This window comes from Scleropages formosus, chromosome 11, assembly GCF_900964775.1.
Source record: "Scleropages formosus chromosome 11, fSclFor1.1, whole genome shotgun sequence".
In the NCBI taxonomy this organism is placed as follows: domain Eukaryota; kingdom Metazoa; phylum Chordata; class Actinopteri; order Osteoglossiformes; family Osteoglossidae; genus Scleropages; species Scleropages formosus.
In genome coordinates, this window is record NC_041816.1 from 23,501,093 (window position 1) to 23,524,865 (window position 23,773).

At 43.4% G+C, this 23,773-nt stretch overlaps 1 protein-coding gene across 1 annotated transcript; it reads right to left on the reverse strand.

Annotated features, from left to right (window-relative positions):
• Positions 1-4,673: 4,673 nt before the first annotated feature.
• On the reverse strand, positions 4,674-23,241 carry LOC108941263 (synaptotagmin-13-like). Its single transcript, XM_018763971.2, has 6 exons — positions 22,725-23,241; positions 17,548-17,776; positions 16,564-16,701; positions 13,782-14,083; positions 7,316-7,439; positions 4,674-5,986 (listed from the first exon to the last, which is right to left on the reverse strand). The coding sequence occupies exons 1-6, from the start codon at positions 22,896-22,898 to the stop codon at positions 5,682-5,684; spliced, it is 1,272 nt and encodes a 423-aa protein (XP_018619487.1). The 5' UTR covers positions 22,899-23,241; the 3' UTR covers positions 4,674-5,681.
• Between the last annotated feature and the right edge of the window lie 532 nt (positions 23,242-23,773).

The following is a 23,773-nucleotide window of genomic DNA, read 5'->3' on the forward strand; positions in this document are numbered from 1 at the left end:
TCCTATCTAAACAACCAGCATCCTGCAAAATGCTTACTCAGGTTTCTGAAGTGCATTTTTTTTAAATATATTTTTCAGCTTTCGTGGCCACAAAGTACCTGCAAACCTCTACCAGGCTAGAACATTATATGCAGTTCTCGCTCCTTCTGAGAAAGAGGCAGGAAAGTGCTGTTCTTGCTTTTTATATACTATGAACAAGACCAGCACTTTTTTCTCCTTTCTCAATTTCTTTCACTTTCTTTGTGTCTTACGCTCATAATTACCGTTTTATTTTTATTTTCTGTGACAGCATCACTGGATCACAGCAGCATAAAAACAATGAAACGGCAACATGTTGTGAGTACAGACACCCCTCTACTTACGTGAATTTGACTTACGTAAATCCGGATTTCTGGAAAATATTTCCCGGCATACGCATTATTTTCGAATATCCCTTTTATTTTACACAAAACATCTGAAATACGTTAAGCGCAAGTCAGCGTAGCTAGACAAGGCAGGAAGCTGCATCTTCCCAGTTCTCACGTTTCGAGCCGTGAACGCATCTCCTCTCGTTCGTGTACAGTACTGCTTTTTTCGCATACTTTTTACCCTTTTCATTATTCACAGTACCTGGTGGTAAACGTACACTTGAAGGAAAACGAGAACCTTCTCGCAAACGTACAGCAATTGATTCGGAGATGAAATTGAAAATAATAAGGAAGCATGAAGGTGAACAAAGATCATTGTCTATAGAACGGGAACCAGGTTTAGTCATTTCAACTATAAATACAATAGTGAAGGATGCTGCACGTATAAAGGAGCATGTGAAAGAAACAGCTGGCATGAAAACAACCATAATAATACGACAGACATCTAATACGCCTGACATTACTAGAGAATTATATTGTGTAATTATTTTATACCCATGTTTGCAACAAATGCCTAGGCTAGGGTAGGCTAGCCTATGTTGAATGGTGGGGGAGGAAAGGGAATCCAACATACGTAACTTTGACTTAACGCAAGGGGTTGAGGAACGGTCTAATTGCGTAAGTCGAGGGGTGTCTGTACATCAAAATACAAAACAAAAGGACATGAACTGCAATGTCCAAAAAGCAGTCCAGTGTTCACATAAATTATAATGCAGTTTTGTAATTAAATATCCTAGCAAAAGCAAATACTTTATTGGATCATGCATATAGTGTTTTACCGAAGAATACGCCCAGTGTTGCCGGGTTAGGCTCCAGCTCGCTGTGACCCTGCTTGGGACAAGCGGTTTCAGACAATGTGTGTGTGTGTGTGTGTGTGTGTAGACATATAGACCACAATGACAAAATTAATAAAGCTGAAGGAAATAAGGATAAGAGGAATCAGGATAAGAGAAAACATAACAAGTTATGGCAGTTAGCTGTTTTGTAGTAAAAATGAAATAGTAACAAAGTTTTTCACAGTGGCATCAAGAAGACACCAGCTTACACCTCCTGCCAGCTCGGTTTCCTTCACTGGGCTTGAAAGAAATCAGTCCATGTGAATCTGACCTATTCTGCCCTGTGACTATGGCTCACCTGTCACTGGCTTACATGAAGATGGTGCCATGTAGAAATTATTATATCATTACTTTATTACATAAAGGATACATTCTAAGGATGATTCTAAGTTTGAATCACAACTGAATCACTGCTGTTACAGGTGTGAGATCTAAATCGATTTAACTCCTGTCATCACTTTCGTGATCTGCCAAACCATGCAAAACTTCTGACTCATTCTTCTTTGAAAAAGAAAAAAACCTACTGGAAGGCCCAATCCTTGCTGAGGAAAAGGTGTTTAAAGGTGAAAAATCACACATTTCCTCTTAATACTGCCATAACAAGTATAATCTGTTCCTGAAGGCCTACTTGTTAAGAGAGTTCTAATAAATAGGACTCTTTTTGTCAGAAAAACAAGTAATATGTTCCTGAGCCACAACGGATTCAGCCATTTCTTTCACCAAACCTGCAAAATTCCTTCCTTTTAAATACCGATGCAATCCAATTCAATATTAAGTACAGACTATCAACTGCTTTGGAAACCTTTAAATCCAGGGTTAAGACTCACATGTTCTGATTCCTCTATACATAACTTTTACATATATCGGACACTTTTCTCCAAAGTGACATGATTATTGTCATTTAACTCTTTTAACCAGCTGATTGTTCAGTTGTTTTGTGGGTCTTTCTTACCAATAGCCATCCGTCTCCAAAATACTACTCAAGGACCTTGGGTTCTAGGATGGAACGTTTGCAATAAATTAATAGGAAGTGAAATCACTTTTGCAATTTGTAATGATATGGCTCTTCAAAAAAAAAACATCCTGTGTGTTAGCTATGTGTGTTTTCTCAACTTTTAGAACTTTCCTCATTGTGAGAGACGACAGGTCGTTATCTGAAATTTTGAGAACAAATTGCATTTACTCATAACTTGGAATCCCTGTAAAAGGAGCCGTTGCTATATGAATGAAGCGAGTACCTTCTTTTTAATCGATGGACGTCGGTACATCGCTGTGATAGCTTATACACTTGATTGTTGTTTTTTTTGCTTATTATGAGGCCACAATGATAATTATCTTTTGCTTTGCCACGCTACACTGACCCTGAAATAATAAGTACCTTTTCAAACTAGTCTGTTCCAGTTTGCCTGCGTCATTCAAATATTATTCCAACAGTTGAGTAGAAAAGCAATAAGAGAGCGGAGCAACTCATGCATATGCTCTGCTTTTGTCAGTGCTCACTTCCTAGAGCATCATGACTCACACACATTGCGCCGCATGTAATAATGACATGTCCTTGTAAGAGAAAGGCAACAGTTCATTGAGAGATACAGAATTCAGAAGAAAGCTAGCCGTTCATCTCCGTAGAGGGGAGGCAGTGTTCAAACTCAAATCAGATGTTTTTCTATTCTACCTGGGCACAGGACATTCACGTCGGAAGGTCTTTTTTCCATATATAAGTCCGTGGTCCGAGGTGCCCTCCGAGCGCTACCATGCTCTCGGAGACACTGCACTGAAAAGACGTCCATGTCCATGTTTGTGGTGTGTAATTACACAGCTCATGTGAATACAGATTATTTCTTCCTAAAGAAATGATCAGGAGTACTGTACAGCACACCTCTAACATACAACGAAGATACTTTATTCTAGATTTTGCACGACCGGGATGTAACTAAATATAAAAGCGTAATGTGAATTTTTATAATTGGAGGCACAACCGCAAGCAGGAGGGAAGTTTATGTGCAAAACAGTAACGCAAAAGAGCATTTGCATCATCAGCAGTGTGTCATACTGGAACTGCTGTATTGTTATTATGTAATATAAAGCTGGTTTTAAAACGAGAGCATTCAGTCGCAAAGGCTGCACTATCGTAAGCTGTACTGTGCCAGTGGGTAGCAAAAAAATTCATTGAGAAATCTATAGGTACACAATTGTTATTTTAAAAAAATTACATTTATTGGAATGTAAAAGCAGATGGACATACTTCACAATGAATATGCAGAACAGCAATAGTCAGGTAATCATTAGTCAATATACTGTACATGGTTATAACTGCAAAGAGGGTTAACTTTATGACATTCAGTTACACCTGTGTTTTCTGTCCAGTGCTTCTCTGAGGATTCATTATTCATTAACATCTCGCTCATCTGTGGGTGGTCCCTCTGTTGGGGGCGCACCCCATCTGATATGTTTCATCAACACTCATTACAAACGCCTCTCTTTTTGCCAGCTAGTACACAGTGTGTGATGATGACATTTTATTTCCCAAGACACATCACCTTACCTGTTCTCTATTAATTTCTGTTTCTTTCAAAAATCACATTTCAGAAGAGGTGGGGCACTCCCAATTCCATACCATAATAAATGAAAGAGGCCAAATGCTGGAGATGTAACGAATGGGAAACAAACTGGCAATATTTTTTTAAAAAAAAAACCTCAGTCATCACAGGATGATCATATATAAGTTTTTGTCACATTTTTTTCAAATAATAAATGTTGATTATGAATGCTGAAAGGTGTCTATTTATAATGTCATGCTGTTGATTCCCAGCTAATTTGTTCCCAAGGTGCTTTACGTACACACACACACACACACACATTTTCAGAACCGCTCGTCCCATACGGGGTCACGGGGAACCGGAGCCTACCCGGCAACACAGGGCGTAAGGCCGGAGGGGACACACCCAGGACGGGACGCCAGTCCGCCACAAGGCACCCCAAGCGGGATTCAAACCCCAGACCCACTGGAAAGCAGGACTGTGGTCCAACCCACCGCGCCACTGCACCCCCTACCGCTTTACGTACACTTTTCACAAAATTACGGCACAAATGAATTTATCCATAACTTTTCTAGGGGTTTTGATAACAAAAAAAACAACAGATGTGTATTACAAATGCCAAGATCTGTACTGGGTACCTTCAGTTCATATTTAGAGTCTGTTTCATGATATGGTTGTGAATTACGTCACCCGTTGGAGCGGCAGGTTTGGCCTGGTCCTGATCTCTGGTGGGTTTGGGGTTCGAGCCCTGCTTTGGGTGCCTTGCGATGAACTAGCATCCCGCCCCGGGTGCGTCCCCTCCACTCCAGCCTTACGCCCTGAGTTGCTGGGTTAGGCTCTGGTTCACCACGACCCCGTTCGGGTTCAGCCAGTGTGTGTGTGTGTGTGTGTGTGTGTGTGTGTGTGTGTGTGTGTGCATCCCAATGCATTCCTTATTTGCTGACTTTTTTTTGGACATGCAAATATGCATCCAGCAAGACATTGCATCCATTAATAATAATTAGCAATTGATAATAATTATATTGAAAGCTCATCAAATGAGGTTTGGTCAAGTCAAATGCTTTTCATTAATGAAGGTTTGTCTCTCCAGCACAGCTCAGGTCACTGACCTGTTCGGTACTATATCATTTGCTCCTTGTGACTAGAGTCCCGCAAGGGCAAATTATGTTATTCCACCAAAGGTAAGAGCCTTAATTTGGGTGGTGTGTCTTGGCTGAATACAGCACTGAAAAAAAAAAAAGACGACTCTACCGCCTACCGTGCTGCCAGCAGTGGGTCACGTGATGTCTGGATGAGTGCGGCTATAGATGGGAGGAGCGCATGTCAGGTGATTCAGCCCTCAGCGAAGGATGTTGTCCAGGACACGAACACACGAAGGGCAGTGTGAATAGGAGAGCAGATGGGGGATTAAATCTGAGGTTCCCTCTGCATCTGGGATGCAGTGGAAGCGTTTCGGACGGGCGATGCAGAATTAGACATTACTAAAACGGGATGAAAGAAAACACCAAAAAAACAAAGAGAAGTAAACAAACGAAAATGTCTGTTTTGGATGGGAAAGCAGGCTTTGATTTGTGGGATTTGTGCAGCTCAAAATATCCTCAATGTAAGGGGAAAATCAGTCTGCAGAGCAGACTCATGCACAGTGTTCTTACTTCTGAATGAAAGAGGGGTTTGAGCGGAGAAAGGTTAATAGTCAGGCAAGTTTACTGGTTAAGGACGTAAGTACAAATACCGAGCCAAGGTTTCTTTCATTGAGTTTATAATCCTAGACCTGGATCGACTTGAAATCGAACGTTTGCGAACCATTGACACGTTGAGGTCAATTAAGATTGGCTAGATGGTTGTGGTAGAGCCCATGAGTTTCTGGACCGTGGTGATATTTTGATCCATGCCTGATTGGCTCAGGCATAGAGAAGATGCCACATGGCAATCTGCTTGCGTGGGTTCTCCAGCATCTGCTGCCAGTGCTGGAGCCCCGTCCCGGTGGCCTGCAGGCCCAGCTGACAGCGACCCAGCGGCTCCAGCCTCCCAACACCAGCCTGGTTCAGCACCTCCAGCTCCAGACTGGTCTTGGCCAGTAGGTCCCTAGGGACCTCGAGCATCATCATCTCGTTCCACACTGGATTCATCTTGTGCTTAACCCGTCGCGTCTGCTTCTTCTTGAGCTTGGTGGCTTGGTGCTTGAGGGCCAGCTTCACAGAGAGGTCTGCGGACATAGACGCAACTGGTCAAAGTGGGGCGTGGTTCCACGCACCACCAGAGTGACAGCTTGTGGCATGATTGTCTGACAGCAGTCATGATGAATCAAGAGTTTGAATCCCATGTGAAATCCACTCAATTTCTTCAGTGATGAATGCATATCATAGATTATATTATATTGTATAATATATATAGGTCTATATATACAGTGCTGTGCAAAAGTTTTAGGCACTTGGGGAAAAAGCTGTCAAGTGAGAATCATTCCAACATACCATTTCACAACATACAAAACCCTTACTGTAATACTGTAACTTTTTGCAAAAGGAATGCTTTGAAATCTAAAATATGCTCTTTGCCATTGGCACTAATGCAGAAGACATTAAAGAACCATGTAAAACTAAAATTTTTGTGAAACATCTAAGTGCCTAACACTTTTGCACAGTACTGTGTATATACAGAGTATAATATTCTAGTGATGTTATAGCTTGGAGTTTCATCCTAGCTAGGAGATTACATGAAGGGTTACTAATGGTATAGCACATTTACCACAATGAGTTATGAATGATCTGACATAAACTACACTAGTATTTCTGCTACACTGGTGTTCAGTTATTTACAGATTTCCTAGTGCAAGTTTGCATGTATTTATTATGGTTTAGAATGTGCTGGAGTTATGGAAGCTGGCTATTTACTAGATATTTTGGATACCCTGTTAGGGCTGTACACAGGAAACTGATGTGGCAATGGAGTAAAATCGGGGTGCAGGAGGACAAAAGTGTTTTGGTTATTTATGCTTCTAGACAATAGCATGTTTTATGTGATTTGGTTTCTACCTGAAGGAATGTCTTTTACTCCATCCATGCATCCATCCATCCACCCAGTTTCAATAACTGCTCTGTCATGAACAGGGTCACAGTGGTCTGGAGCCTACCCCAGAATTACGTGCAAGGCTGAGGGGGTTGCACCTTGGATGGGATGCAGGGTAGCCACAAACACACACACACACACACACACACACACACACACACACACACACACACACACACACACATCAAGAGCAATTCGGAGTCACCAATTCACCTGAACTACATGTCTTTGGACTGCGGGAGGAAACCAGAGCACTTGGAGGAAACCCATGCAGACACAGTTCAAATAGAAATAATTTTTAGTAGAATTCTCTCATTTAAATACAGTCATATAATTTTAAGATCATAAGGGGCCCTAATAGGGCTTCTGCTTCATCACTGCCATATCTGTCTGCATGGGCATAATGAAACAATTCAGTGTCGTCACCTCTTGTACCATCAGAATGTCAGGGGAACACAGTGGGACAGACCAATAGAATCCTTCAGCTTGCTGGACTGCAGACCACGAGCCTTCATAACCACCACGCCGAGACGGTTGGCTGCCGGCAGGTAGCTGATGGACAGCAGGATCTCGCCTGCAGACACGGCCACCTCCTGCAAGCATGTGAATGTTAAAGAATTACGCCCTGTCGCACTCACAAATTAAACATCACAATGGTTCTCTTTCTCACACACATGCATTCTGCTTTAGCTCTCACGATTTAACAACCCAGACTCTTCCTATATATAACCGGTAGATTATATCTAGAAATAAATCACTGTCCAGTTGGGAAATTATAAGAAAAATAGCGATTTACTTCACCGCAAGTTTAGCTCATTACAACGGCATGTTTTGATACTTTAACATGTATAATGTTTCCTTTGAGGAAATGGAAATGTGTTTAACACGGAGGAAACGGGATCTTTCATTCTGTTAGGCAGACATAATGATAACAGGCTTCATTTCCTTTTGTCTGCACAGACCAGGCAGGACGGAAACCGTGGTTTTTTTTCTACACAGCACAGTAATGCACTATATAATCCCCTTGGAAATGAAAGCAGATTAATTACTCAACATGTAAAATATCATAATGAATGCCAGCTTCCGCAATTGCCAGATTTGGATGCAAGTGTTAAATTGCTGTGTCTCATTAGGAGATTGTTCACCCCACGGTCCTTACTGGAGTAACGGGTCATTCCAGCGGCAGACCTGGAACTTGCTGAAGGTGTGTGGGCCAGTAACGCTACATAGTATCCATTGTAAGTCGCTTTGGAGAAAAGCGTCTGCTAAGTGAATAAATGTAAATGTAAATGAACAATTGCTTTAATACACGTGCAGCCAAGCAGCAGTAAAAATTCGAATGAAATCAGGCTGGTTCTTATTAAATTGTCGCTCATTACTTTGTTATCCTCTCATTTCTTACGTCCTCAACTCATCCCTGTTTTCCAACTCTTTCACCACGACTTCCAAGCAAACGAGGTCAGAACCTCCTACTGCTGACATTAAAGGCGTTCCAAATTCCTGACCTTTTCAACAAATTTTTTTCTTTTTTTTTTTTTTTTGCAGAAATTTTTGTGAAAGGGGGACTTACAATGTCACGCTTGTGCATGAAGTTACTTTTATTAGAGCAGTTGCATAATTTTTACCGGCGCAGTTCAGGGTAAGTACATTGATCGAGGTGGTTACAGCTGGAGAGACTGCTCCAATCACTGCACTTCACTGTACCTGAAAGGGTATGCGTTCAGATCCAAACTCCTGGTGTGCTTCCCTTGATCAAGGTTTCAAGCTTCTAAAGCTTAATTTGATACTGTCAAAAAATTACCTACGTGATCAGTTACATAAATATAGAGTGACACGGCTGTGCAGCAGTAACACTGCGTGGATGGATGTGGGTTTGAATACAGCTCGGGGTGTGGAGAGTTTGCACGTTTTCCCTGCATGAGCAACTCGAAGACACGGAAGGAACCAAAGGCGAAGGTGAATCACTTCCGTACCCTCCTTTACTATGTAAACCACGGCAGCGGTTGCCATTGAGCTGCATTCCACTTGATGGTACTTATCCTACCTTACATAATGAGAGCTTAGTAATATCCATAACAAACACTGTAAGATGCCTTAGAGAACAACTATAGAATCAAGCACCAAACCAACATTTTATCAGGAAGGGACAGCTGCAAGTGTGGTGGTTAGTGCTGCTCCCTTTAAACCCAAAGGTCATAGGTTTGATCCCCACCTCGGACTGCAGCACCCTTAAGCAAAGTACTTACCCTAAATTCCTCCGGTAAAATCACCCAGCTGTGTAAATGGGTAAATAATTGTAAGTAGCTCAATCCTATAAATTGCTTTGGAGGAAAAGTGTCAGGAAAATGTAAGATCTTATGGCATGAAATCAGTATGAATTGGACTTTGCCATAATTATCAGTATGAGAGATGGAATCACTGCCCTGGGTTACAGAGGCTGTTCTAATATAAATATTTTAAAGCTGTTGTGCTTTGATTACGACTAAAATGATGATCACAGGGAAGAGGGAGAAATCGATGCGGAAGAAAGCCATGCTGGGTGTTCACATTTCATTAACCATTGTCAATGAACTTTCCAGAAGAGTGTTTCCTGGATGTCTGCCAATTAATGTGTTTTAATGAATTTATAAATTGAAGAACCTAATAATAGGACATAGTAAAAAAAAGAAAAAAAAAAAATTGCCTGGATGAAAAGGAAAGGTGAAAAAATGTCTGTACTACTTGTCATGATACTGGGTTGTCTATAGAACTGAATTAAATAAGTGTGAAAAGAAATCACTAAGTTATCTGGCCATTATGCTGTGTGTGTGTGTGTGTGTATTGTCTATACTATATGGATCCACTGTTTGCAATAGCAGTTTCTGCCTCGTACAGCTCTGCGAAGTTTACACAAATGGAGTGACAGCCACACGCAGGCCACCATCCGTGTTTTTACCGCGATTTTGTGGTACTCATTTTATATTAAGCTAACCAGTGTGTCGTTCATAGCCCATAGGCCCATTTCTGCCTAATTTTCAGATTGAAATGCTCTCTTGCTCAAACTCATCCTTGCAAATTAGCAAATCAAAATGCTCCCTTTTCATTTTGAAGAGCATTTAAAATGTTTTGACTGGAAGTGGATTAGCAACAGTCTCCCTAGAAAGAGGAAAAATAAAACACTGTCATAAAACTGTTATTCTTATAACTGTCATCCTAAAAATATTAATGGGAATTTTTTCCTGTCTGAGAAAACACACTATAATGTTATTCGATTTTTTTCTATGAAACTGTTCATTCTGTAATTCATGATGTGTACTAAAATACCTCAGTTACCACACATTTAGAGCATCATATCAAGGTCATGCTGGGGGTTAATAGGCCGAAAGTGTGGGCTCCATGGGATGTTGTTTGATTATGTGTTTGAATCCCATGGCCGTGTTTCTGATCCCACACAGAGAATCTCTTTTGAACACAAAACTGATATTTCAAATGATATTTTTATAGGAGCTGGATGATGAAAACTATAAATAATTCATTGCTTCTCCTCGGCAGCAGAGCACAACGTGCGTCATGGATGTCAGAGAAAGCTCTGCTCTCACTTGTTTGTTTCTGCTCATTTACCACATAATAATAATAATAATAATAATAACAACATTGTTGTTGTTATTATTATTATTATTATTATTATTATTACTTAGCACTTTATTTTCTTTTTATTTCACTTTTTTATTTCCTATCCCATGGCCCCCTCCAAGGTTTCTCACCCCCACACTCCTCCACTCTTAAACCCCCCCACTGGTTTTTCCTCCAGTTCCTTGCAAGGATTTCTTCTTTTTCCCACCCCGTCCATTAGGACTCCCCCCCCCAGGGCTCACGATGACGCAAATCAGATCTCGTGCTCAGCCGCCGCCCCCCCGACCCCGCGCACAGGTGGGCGACGTCTGCAAGATTCCAATCGCACTCAGGTGTCGCACTGCATTTGGCTGCATTAATCAAGCCTCATTGTTACCAGGGGACTCGGGGGGGGGGGGGGGGGGGGCTGCTTCCATCCAATTTGGCATCAGACGTTTACTGTTATTTTAAATCGATTCCCACAGTCAGAGAGCACTGCTCTGGTTTCGCCGTACTTCACCAAAACCAGTAAACCCTGCAGTAAGAACCGAGGTAGCGCTGGTACGTCTAGGAGAGCCGACGGCGAGAGGTCCGTACGTTTCCGCTCCTAGCGTATCGCCTCCCCTCGAGAGGCGACGCATTCTTCCTTTGATGCTAGCAGAGAAGTGAGATCTGGACGTAGCTGGGCTCCATCATCGTCATTCGCCGCAAGCTTTCCATTGACGTCCTTTGCTCGCGTCACTCTCTGGCACCAGTGAGCTTTTGTCCTTGCTGTTCTCTGCCACCCTGCTGCCGTGTGGCCAGAAAATCGCATTGCTGCTCGATCCTGAAATACCTGCCCTGCGACCCTCTGTCTCCAAACGCAGATGATGTTTGTTCTCGTTATTCTGGATCCACAAACCGCAGGAATGAAATGTCCTTTCCTCTAAAATGCTAAATTGAATTGATATGCTATCAGTCTGGGATAATGGCCTTGCTGTCAAAGATAATGGTCTCTTGTACGACGGGGGGAACTGTGTGTAGTGTGCTGTTAGGGAATATCACACAGAGCTGTTAAATCATTGCGGCTTTGTGGTGTCCTTATCGAAAGCTATGGAGAACACGGAGCTCATCTGAAAGCTACGGAAAAAGTCCGTTTGAGAAAGAAGGGAGATTTCTGCCAGCTGTCAAAATAAAAAAGCGAGTTCTGAAGCTGGCAAATCGTATATTTCCAAACGACACGGTGTATTCAATACATTGCTTGGGTATTAAATTAGTTACGCTTATTTATTTAGCAGATACTTTTCTCCAAAGCGACTTCCAGTGAACTCTATGTAGTGTTTTCAGCCCACACACCTTATTCACCACGGTGACTTACACTGCTAAATACACTACTTACACTGGGTCACTCATCCATACATCAGTGGAACATACTCATTCTGTCACTCACGCACTATGGGGGAACCTGAACAGCATGTATTTGGACTGTGGGAGGAAACCAGAGCACCCAAAGACTTACACTGCTGGATACACTACTTACGCTGGGTCACTTATCCATACATCAGTGGAACACACACACACACAGTCACACACTATGGGTGAACCTCAACAGCACGTCTTTGGACTATGGGAGGAAACCAGAGCACCCAAAGACTTACACTGCTGGATACACTACTTACACTGGGTCACTTATCCACTCATCAGTGGAACACACACACTCTCTGTGTCACTCACACACTCTAGGGGAACCTGAACAGCATGGACTGTGGGAGGAAACCAGAGCACTCAGAGAAGATACAAACTCCACACAGACTAAGCGGGGATCAAACCCATGTCCTCTCGCACCACCCAGACACTGTGAGACAGCAGCTCTACTCAATGTACAACCATGCCACCCCTTTTAGTTTAATAATTTAAGTAATTTTAAATTAAAATCTATAATCACTAATTAAAAGTGAAAGGAATAGGGTTGATTGGGCAGAAGGAAGTGCAATAGTTCATGCTGCTCCCTTGTATTTGGAAAACCTAGCTTTGAATCCCAGCTCCTGCTGCAGTACCCCTGAGCAAGGTACTGAAATGATTCAGTAAAAATTGCCCAACTGTATAAATTGGCTCTATAATTGCAAGCAGCTAAGTATACAAACCGAACACTGTAATTTGTTTCGGAGGGAAGTGTCAGCCAAGTGAATAAATAATAGATTTACATGTCATAATTCAGAAGACATTTTTCTCCAAAGTGATGTGCGATGATGTCAAAGGTGAAGCCCGTACAACCGTTCGTCCATGTATGAAGGAGAGCGATGTACCACACTCTTTCACTCAGAGACACAGAGTAAAGGCAAAAAAGAGCCATCAATTTGCACTGTGGGAGGAAACCAGAGCACCTGGAGGAAACCAATGCAAATGCAGGGAGACCATGCAAACTCAGCACAGACTGAGCCGGATTTGACCCCCCATGGGAATGCTCAGCCCAGGTGGTCTAAGGCTCCAGTGCTACTTGCTGGGCCCCTAAATGAAGGAGTCCAAACAGTGTGAAATGAAATAAATTCTATTAGGACTAAAACGTGGGGCCGATCCTCCGCAGTGCTGTCTCGGGCCGGGCGATTACCTTCAGCTGCTTTTCTTTCGGCAACGGAACATTTCTGCATGACCTCGCCCTCTACCCCAGTTGATTAGTGAGCATGTTTCGGTATTACATTTACCTGTATTTATTTATCCGATGCTTTTCTGCAAAGCGACTGATGATGTTAACGCACTCAGAATTATTTACCCATTTTTATTGTTGGGTAATTTTTACTGGAGCATTTTAGGCTAAAGAATACCAGTGCGCTACCAACTGCCCCTATTATTATTACTAGTATAATAATAGTGGCATTACACAATATGGGGACAGCTGACAGCATAGTAGGTAGAGCTGCTGCCTTTGGACCTGCAGGATTGGTTCCCACTTTTGGCTGTAATACCCGTGAGCAAGGTATTTACCCTGAATTGTTCCAGTAATGTTATCCAGCTGTATGAATTGCTTTAGAGAAAAGCATTAGCTAAATGAACAAACGTATCATCCAAATACTCCAGCGATCCCAGTCGCTGCATCTTCTATGGAACATTCCGGAATGATCTCGAGACAGCATTGTCCACCTCCGTTCCCTGTATGACAATCGTACAGACGATGGCTTCTTTCTACGTACTGGATGATGGTCCTACATCCCTCATGCAGAATTCTAGATATAGTAAACTGTGTACCACATATTCAACTGTACTGGTTGGATTTAACAGCCAAACTGGCCACTGTAAGATGCTATTCAGCAGTTCCGAACAAAGCCCTGCCCCCTACTTTTCGAGCCGTGTGCGTCAGCCGAGAGTACCTGTTTGGGAGGTTGAAGGTCGACCCAGCATTCGGCGTCAGACATCATGTCCACATCAGCAAGCTTGAAGTGCATGGTGCCCAGGTTGACGTGCCGGGAGAAGCGGTCCCAGCTGTGGAGGGACAGGGCTACCTCTCCTTCACCTCGGCAACCACCCGGGAGCGGGAACACCAGGCGTTCCCTCCAGCGCATAGAGGGTGCCAGGCGTTGCATGGTCGTCTGAGCATCCCTGCGGCCCGAGGGTGTCGACAGTTGCCCCGCCACATAGCCCTCGCAGCCGGTCTCCGTGTTCACGTGCTCCACTGCAGCACACGGGAGATCAGGGATGACCACACGCCACAGGAACGCATCCGTCGGTCCGAGCAGCACGTTTAATCCACGACATCCTCCTGGTGCGGTCCGGGCGGAGACTCGGATTCGTTGAGCTCATTTATCGATTTGATTCTCAAGATTTTTTTTTGAATTGTAAGAATTTTCCTAAGGCTCAGATACCGATAAATTAAAAACCACATTGGGTAAAATGCGAGTCAATGGTTGGTAAGTGCCATTCAAATCAAGGCCGGACAATCCGAAGGTAAAAACACGGAAAGAGACGAAATTTACCGCAGCTTGTCTTTGGAACGCCAGGTAGACAAGGCGTCTGTAGGAAACAGTGGCACGAAAACAGAAACACACAGACTTGGCACCAACTTGGAAGCCACAACCATAAAAACACACACACACACATTTTCAGAACCGCTTGTCCCATACAGGGTCACGGGGAACCAGAGCCAACCCGGTAACACAGGGCATAAGGCCAGAGGGGGAGGGGACACACCCAGGACAGGAGGCCAGTCCATCGCAAGGTACCCCAAGCGGGACTTGAACCCCAGACCCACCGGACAGTGGTCCAACCCACTGCGCCACCGCACCCCTTTGCCATAAAAACACATTCTCTATTTTCTTCTCCTGCTGATCAAATACATGAAGAAAATCAGTGCTTTAGGGGGACACTTTAGCACCACCGAACTGACCATATTTCGCGTTGCTGTGCTTTTTAGCGTCACGTTTCGTTTCGGAACGACGACTAATTTCCCTCTGTTTGCCTGTTTATTTCATCGCTTTAATGCGGTTCCGGTCATGTTTCATTTTCGCTCCGCCTAATACGTTGCCCGAGAGCCCTTAACGAAATAACTCAAAAAGAAAAATGGAGCGCGTAACAGGAGAAAGACATACAGCTACAGTCAAGCGCTGGAAAATGGGATTCTGATTGTGTCTCTTTATGATTACGTATTGCCAAGGTCTGGGCAGAAAGTCAATACTAGACGGTCACACTTAGCACTGCCTTCTTGTTATATATTGATTCACCTAGTTAAGTGTCTGTATGTGTGTTTTTACCTTAATGACCACAAAACTATTGATGTCAGTCTGAGTAGCAATTGCTTCGCTTTCATTTTCACTTTCAGCATGTAATATACATGTCCCGTGGTGACTATATTGGACATTTTTAAAATCATTAATTGATTAAGTGGGGATGCAGCAGGGCAGTGGGTTTGGCCGGGTCCTGCTCTCCGGTGGGTCTGGGATTCAAGTCCCGCTTGGGGTGCCTTGTGACGAACTGGCATCCCGTCCTGGGTGTGTCCCGTCCCCCTCCAGCCTTGCACCCTGTGTTGCCGGGTTAAGCTCCAGCTTGCCGCGACCCCATTTGAGACAAGCGGCTTCAGCCAGCGCGTGCGTAATTGATTAAGTGGCCCAGTGACATTTTTTTTTTACATTCAGTAGTGGACAGTTGGGTGGAGGGGTGCAGTGGATTTGGCCGGGGCCTGCTGCCTGGTGGGTCGGGGGTTGGAGTCCTGCTTGGGGTGCCTTGCGATGGACTGGCGTCCTCTCCTGGGTGTGTCCCCTCCCCCTCTACCCCTGCGCCCTGTGTTGCTGGGTTAGGCTTCGGCTCGCCGCGACCCCGTTCGGGACAAGCAGCTGTAGACATTGTGTGTGTGTGTGTGTGTGTGTATGTACTCCAGACTTTATTGAGTCTATAGTCTCCTACTCTAGGCAATATAGACTATAGACTCCTAATTGGTCCCTTTTGTGCATATTACAGCCAACTCTAACCCATTTTGCATATTCTCCACAATCAGATCTGTGGGGTAGGGTGGAAAGAGGCAAAGCTGTTTCTCACCCCCCCAAAAAATGTAAACCCAGTTGCAAGGAGACACATCCAATCCCCCAAAATAGTGAGGACAGGGACTCTGACCAGGACAGAGGGAAATGAATAATTCGAAATGTCAAAAACATCAAAATGTGGCACAAAAGCTGTTGCCAGAGAGTCAAAGAAAAATTTCACCTTCAGCATGACAATGGTTCAAAGCATGCACCCATCACAACCGAGGGAAGGTCATTTTATTGGAGTGCCAAGTCAGAGCCCATTTTCAAAATGTGCGGACTGACCTATAGTGGGCTGTGCACAGAAGATCCCCATAGGATGAAAGCGCAAAATCTCGGGGCAAATACCTGGATACTGGTGGTAATAACTGAGACCTCACCTCTCTGTACTAGTGTATTTAAAGAAAAGGGTAAAGCAGACTATATGCAGAGATTTGGAAAATATGTGCATGAACATGCTCGCAAGGATGAGGCTTGAAGAACCCTGAAATAGTGCCTTTGGCACTCTTGAACCATTGGTCCCCAGCAACTAAGAGCAGCTACACATCAACGGAGGCAATTATGACAAAAGCAGATTACTGCAAAGTGCCACTTCAGTGTGAAAGCCTTATGTTGGCTGCTGGTTGGCGGACTCCTCTACCTTCCATCACAGTGACGTGCAGCTCCTTTTCCCGGCTTTGGTAGGTCAGGGAGAAGTGCAGCTTAGGACGAAGGACCGAGTCGCTCGTAGTCGGGCTCTTCTTGAGCTCTGCGCCAGTGGGGCCGTTTTTGGTGGAACCTAGAGAACAGATAGTACTATGAACCAGGGTGTTTTTTTGACCCACTGACACAGTGATCTGGATGCTGCTTTGGCATCTGGCTGCAGTTGTTCTTTCTTACTTTGAAATAATACGGAAAAATAAAATCCATATCTGTCAGTCAGATAATATCTCCTCACCAAAAGGATCAGCTGCTCATCAGTGCATGACCTCAAGATAGAAAGTGTTTAAAGAGTGCATGGGTAAAAGAGAGGAAATGCACTGCATGGTTATGGTCCATATTTGAAGTTCTATAAATATCTGAATGACCAAAGTGTTTGACTTCCTTCAGCTGGAAAAAATAAGACTTGATATCTGTGACAGTTCAACGGAATCCTGCAATGTCTTCGCCCTCCTGGAACTCCTGAGATAGTGCTGCGTGATGATACCTGTGAAATATGACAACCTTTTACCCTTGCTTTATCTATGTGGATTTATTTGTAATTTGTCGCTGCACTGTTTCTGCCTCTGTGATGCTGTGGCCCAGTGTTCTTCTGTTGATAATAAAAGAAAAAAGTACAAGTAATTAATAGTCATCCTCTGAATTTTCTATCTCAGCCCCCAGGGTAATTTGCTACTTATTTTAGGTTATTTTTATTGACCTATTTACTTACCACGAGATGTCAAAGAACCAGTGAGCTAACAACCCTTCCACACTCACAGAAGGGCATTGACTCGTATTTAAACTTACATTTCCTTAGCACTGCAGTGGAATAACCTACACCCATTAGCGCTGTGGAAGAGGTGAATAGGGCATCGCTAAATGAAGGAGGGAGGAAGCGAGTACGGTTTGCTCGAGACCTCCTGCTCGATCAGACCTAATTTACCTTGCCTGGGGATGATGAAGACCTTCTCAGATTCTGCTGTTGCTAGGATACCATGTTCAAGCTCAGCTGTAGCGGGCTTGTCCAGCAACGGTTCGTCCGTCGTCGCCAGGGCGTAAGAGGGGAGACCGATGACCTCGGGGGAGGTCACCGAAGGCTTCGGCTTGTAGGTTTTGGGGAATTTCAGTTGCGTCTCTGGCTGGATAGGCTCTGTGGACTTCTCCACACTGAACTGCAGGATGACAGAGAGAATGAGGCCACCTCTCTAGTTATAGACTATACATACCCAATATATACTCATTCCTCACATAGGGGGGTTAATTCATTCTGTGACATCATCCTCTCATCGTGAGGAGGTCAAATTTATGTGGCTGTCAGGAAACAGGAGAGAAATAGGTCAGAAAGAGGTGGGTTTTGAGATCTTTCTTAAATGCTGGGAGGGATTCAGCAGCTCTGAGGGAAAGAGGGATGAGAGAGAAGAGCAAATTCTTCCATGTCAGAGTCAACACTGAGAACCTACAGACTTTTAGTTTCGGACCCCTGGTGACCACCAATGGGATGGAAGCGGAGGAGCACAGCAGTCCTGCTGGGGTGTAGGGAGTGATCAGAGCAACACAGATTGCATCAAAATTAAAGGCAGAGACTTGTAAATGTACAGTTCATTGTTCAAGGCTGCTTGATGAGGTGTGTTCCAGTGGGAGAAGAATTCAAACCAAAACTGTTAAGACCCTTAAAAGTGTATAATGAACAAAATAATGCAAATCCAAAAGGTGGCAGCAAGGCTCAGTATTATTTCAAATAGTGTTCAAAACCTTTGTTTTATTTAAGATTATACATCCAACTGAAAAGGAGCTTTCTTCACTAGAGGGTAGTTGTCACTATTTCAAATAAATACCTGTTAACTAAGATGATCAACCCTACAGAATCATGCTTTTGCTTTTCAGCAATTAAGCAAAAAGGTTAATCCAGAAGAAGACGTTCAATATTAATTTATTCTGTTTTGCTTCAGGACAGATCAAAATGAATGAAACATCATACTGGAGAACCTCTAATAATTTTGTCAGCCCAACGCAAATTCGATTTCGTACAACTGAAAAGCTTATTGAGTTCTCTGCCTCTCTGTCTGGTTCCGGGTTTCGGTTGTGTGACTCAGTCAACAACTATAGCAGCAAATGAATTAAGAGCTCTAGTGCAGAAAAAAATGGAATACATTGGGGGTCCACCACACTGGGGGGTTAATTACCACTGTACAAGAACTGATTGTTCCAGGACAGATTGAAGGGGATGAATGTACATTGCTTAAATAAACCTTCTGAATTTAAAGTTGGATTGCTGGATGGACGGATGGACAGATGGACGCATTAGTAGCAGAGAATAGCAGGGAATGAACTAAATACATTAGCTAGAGAACACCATAATCGCTAGATTTATTGAGGCTTAATGGGCTCTTCTAATCTTCTAGACCATGTTTATCTGCAAACACCCTTCACTATTTCTGCTTGACTACCTAATACACTTTATTGAAATACCACTGTGAGTGTACTTACGTTAATCTCAAGACTATCCATCAAACTGAAGGAATCTCATTAGAAGTAAGTCCTGTTGCAAAATGACTAGTGAATGAAATATATAAATGTGGCTTAGAAAACTTGGAGTCCACACATCTTGAGAGCGGCTCCATGTCGATAAAAGAGAAAATTAAAAACGGAAGAAATAGGGAATAAATCAAAATTGTTCAAAACATACGTATCCACCCAAGACATCATATCAAGGTTTCTGTAGAGACATTGATCAGAAACACAACCAACTTAATGGATTAAACGCAAACTTATCACCGAAGGCATGTTTAACGCAGCACTCAAACACTCTCACTTCTAATTTGATTAATGTTCAGTTGCAGTTCATACATTTACTTGTTTTGTTGTTGATTTTGTCCAAAGCAACTTGCAGTAATTCTTTTATACAGCAGGGTTAATTTTACTGAACTATACAGAGTTAGAACCTGGCTGAAAGGGGCCATAGCAGGAGGTGGGACTTGAACCTGTGTATATCAATCATTGATAAATGCTGTAACCCTAACCCTACCTGCTTCCCTGTGTATGTAGACTTTGTTATTTTTTTTGCAATTCAAGCTGAAAAATTATGTTGAGGGAAACATGTTTGGGGGGATGCAACGGGTTTGGCCGGGTCCCGCTGTCTGCTGGGTCTGGGGTTCGAGTCTTTCTTGGGATGCCTTGCAGCGGACTGGCGTCCCGTCCTGGGTGCGTCCCCTCCCCCTTCGGCCTTGCACCCTGTGTTGCCAGCTTAGGCTCCAGTTTACCGCGACCCTGCTTGGGACAAGCGGTTGTAAACATTGTGTGTATGCGTGTGTGCTACAGTTATGACTAGTATTAACAATAATCACATGGACTGGCATGAGGAAGCATTGCAGTAGCTCAAGCAATACTGTGGAAGACATGTGTCAGCGAATAAAATTAACGCAGACGCTGAGACTGCCAGAGGATCTCTTTCCCTGGATCTCCACCTCCATCAGAAACTGAATAATGCACAACCTGTCAAGGACTCCTGTGGATGTGGAAACCCATCAAAGGAACCATCTGGCAGCAGCGATGGGGCTTCCACACGGCTCGTATATGATGTAGCGGTCCCTCGCGAAGCCCGTGTGCCAAGAGCTCCGTCTGAAGGTCCCATGTGCCTGTATGTCCCAGGTCTCGGCTCTTCTCCCAAAAAAATATTTTGCCTCCTCTGCACGATATCAACGAAATTTGCTGTTCTGATAAAAACGACTTTGTTAACGACTTCATTTGGAACATCAGTCATGTCCCTGCGTAAACGCCACACTCTTTTTAGGATTGCAGAGGGGCTTGAATGCAAATTACTGGAATCATGAATATTCATATTGCGTGCAGTTATCCTTCAGCCTATCGCACCAGCTGAAGAATGAAGTGAATGGACATTGAAGCCGTGTGAGTACTTGAAGATTAATTTTTTTTTCTTTTTCGCACTTGGAGCTGCTGCTACACGGTGCGGCAGTTTGGACGAAAAGAGCGTTGCAGACGATGATCCCCATAGCCCTTCGAGGTGATCCGCTGCTTTCATTGTTCGTCCATCCTGTGCGTACGGAAGGGGGAGGGGTCAGGGGTTTGGGATGAGCCTCGGTCTCGAACGCCATCTCCCCCAGGAGCTTCCTTCAGTCCCTGGCATCTATTAATAGCACGCTCCATCTAGTCTGCCAGCTTGTGGGCACGGCAGCAGGGGAGAGCTGACGGCTGACGGCTGATGGCTGACAGCTGCAGGATGCTTTCTGGGTGCCGAGTGGGTTTGGGCAGATCGTGTCCTCGGTTTCCCAGCATTAGCTTTCAAAGTGCCTTCCCTGCAGACAAAGCAGTCCATATTGCTCTAATTATTCTAGTTATTATCATACAAGGTATTATTATTATTATTAAGCTGCTGTCTTACACTTGAAGGACGCACCTGCTGCTGTGCTACCAGTGACCAAGGTAATTAGTTAAATGTAATACAAATGAGGGAATTGTAAGATTTAAGTCACTTTGTTAGCATCAAATAAATAAAGAGTAATAAATAAATGTTAATGTCAGGTGTAGCATCAAAAGTGCAATGAACGCCATGAAACTCCATGCAGTTTCCAGGAAAATGAGCTCATGAACTCCGCGCTGTTCATCAATTCCTGCTAAAAGCAGTTTCTTCTCTTTTTTGGCAAATATGTGACTGGTAAATCAAAATTTTGTTGTGTGCACATTAGACAACGTGTGAATATTTTTCATTTAATTGTAAAATCAAAGGGTGATCCTGCATTCTGGTAGTGTAGCAGTTAGAGCTGCTGTCTTTCAACCCAAAGGTTTCAGGTTTGAATCTCACTTCCCCTTGATCAAGGAACTTACCTTAAATTTTCCTAGTAAAATTACCCAGCTGTATAAATGGGTACATAATTGTAACCTTAACATTGTAAGTTGCTTTGGAGAAAAGCATCCGCTTAATGAATAAATGTAGACTGTCTTCCACAAATTAGTTATAACTTTGTAATTTCAAAGATACAATATTGTTCATGTTAAAAACATACTGTATTTTAGCTGCCAAAAAATTTCTTGAAATAATTTAAGCATTGCAAGAGATATTTTTTATCTAAATTTATGGTGAAGTGTTATCTTGGACCTGTTCCCATAATGTTTCGGTCGGAAGTGCTCTCTTTCCACTTGGTAGCATCAAAGGCCATTTATGTTTGCATGATATCTTATCTTGGGATATCATGATGTATGTGTGTGTGTGCTTATTGAAGAGGCTGCAACATCCACAGTTCATTCTGTTCATGGTAAGTATACATCCACCAACCCTTCAGCCTTTTCATGGTCAATATACATCCACTAACCCTTGAGAACCTTTCATTGTCAACATATATCTGCCATCCATTCAACCTGTTCCTGCTCATTCTGAATCCACCAACCACTGAGCCTTTTCATGGTCAATATACATCCACCACATCCATTCAACCTGTTCAGGTTCATTCTCAATCATTCAGTTTTTTCATAGTAACTCTACATCCACCAACCATTGAGTCTTTCCATGGTCAATATACATCCACCACATCCATTCAACCTGTTCAGGTTCATTCTCAATCATTCAGTTTTTTCATGGTAACTCTACATCCACCAACCATTGAGTCTTTTCATGGTAACTCTACATCCACTAACCACTGAGCATTTTCATGGTCAATCTACATCCACCAACCACTGAGCCTTTTCATGGTAACTCTGCGTCCGCTAACTGGATGTAGCTATGCGCTCATCCTAATATAATTCTACTCACTGTTCAGCCCGTTTGTGGTTGTACTACATTCACTCAGTCTAAACTGATCAATCTCCACTCTATCATTTAGTCAATACTACTCTATACGCCTCCAAAAATAAGCATTCCATTTGGCAGAGTCCCTCAACATGACACCTCTTCAGTTAACAAGCAAGTGCTCCATAAGAATAAAACTTTTTTACTGTTATCATCAATTACAATATAACCCCATCCTATTATGCAGAACCCTGCCATGTACAAAGTATTGCAACTTGTTTTTTGTTTTGATTTATTGATTTATTTGATTTGTTCATGATTCCATTACCTTGTTGAAGACGCTAGACACTTGACTATGCCAAGATCCTCCAGGTTCTTACCTGCTCAGTGGAGTGCATCACGCTGGGCATTGTCTTCTCTGGGTCGGCATCCTGCGAACCCTCCAACTGTCCCTTCCTGTACTGCTTGCAGAGCAAGGAGAGCAGGCATAGGGTGAGGGCCCCTGAGGCAGTGCCCAGGGTGGCCCCGAGGACAACAGCACTGGAGAAGATCATCCCAGCAGTCACAGGAGTAAAGGTGCTAGATTAAACATCAGTTTCCAAGGTAAGGGTAAGCGGAGGTCAGGGTAGGTTCGCACTTTTAGTCCTGGGAGGGGTCGAAGGTCAAGCCGCCCTCACCCAAACGAAGGATGTCTCCTTGGAGGTCAGAGGTCAGACAGCACTTAGATGCTTAGGCTGTCTCTCTGGGAGTCCGCAGAAGAATTGCATCACAAAACAGTCGTTTCCGTACCGCTCCCTGCCAGGTCTCCGCTCCTGTGTGGCGGAAGACGGTTGTTCCCGTCTGCAGAAATGTGCAGAAGAGAAGAAGCGGCTCAGCGCCTCCCCTCTCAGACGTTATCCAGAAAGGGAGGTGGGAAGGGGAGGGGAAGGGAGGGGAGGGGAGGGGAGGGAGTCAAGGGTTGTCTGCTGTTTGCGGCTCAGACGGAAAGTGACAGGCTCACCTCCCTCTCATTCTCATTGCTCTCCCTCCTCTCCTGTTCTCTGTCTCGCTGGGACAGTGACAGCTACTGCATTTCTGTCTATGTGGCCATCAGGAAATCATCAATGAGTAAAACAGTTACAGTACTTTTACTGAAAAACTCATTTAAAAACACCTCTGCAGACCATATGTAGAGAAATCCCACTTTTCTGTTTTATGGTTTTGACATCACTCAATGTGGGCTTTATTTCGACAACTTTCACAACATCTTAAGCAGGAACATTTTTAAAATGTTCTCATTTTTCATCAAAGATAAGGCATAAAATATATGAATAATACTGCTCTTCTTTTCTGTGTCAAACCAAATTCGTTATATTATAGCATTAAAATGTTTGTTCATAGATTGTGGGTCATTTATTTCTAATACTGAATGTAAGCATGACCTTTGATG

Bases quoted from the DNA above. Each gene is read 5' to 3' on its own strand.
- LOC108941263 (XM_018763971.2), bottom strand. From the start codon at position 22,898: ATGATCTTCTCCAGTGCTGTTGTCCTCGGGGCCACCCTGGGCACTGCC. The intron at 16,702-17,547 runs GTAAATTAGGTC...TCTGTTCTCTAG, and splicing joins CTTCATCATCCCCAGGCAAG to GTTCCACCAAAAACGGCCCC. The intron at 7,440-13,781 runs GTACTCTCGGCT...ACATGCTTGCAG, and splicing joins ACCTTCAACCTCCCAAACAG to GAGGTGGCCGTGTCTGCAGG.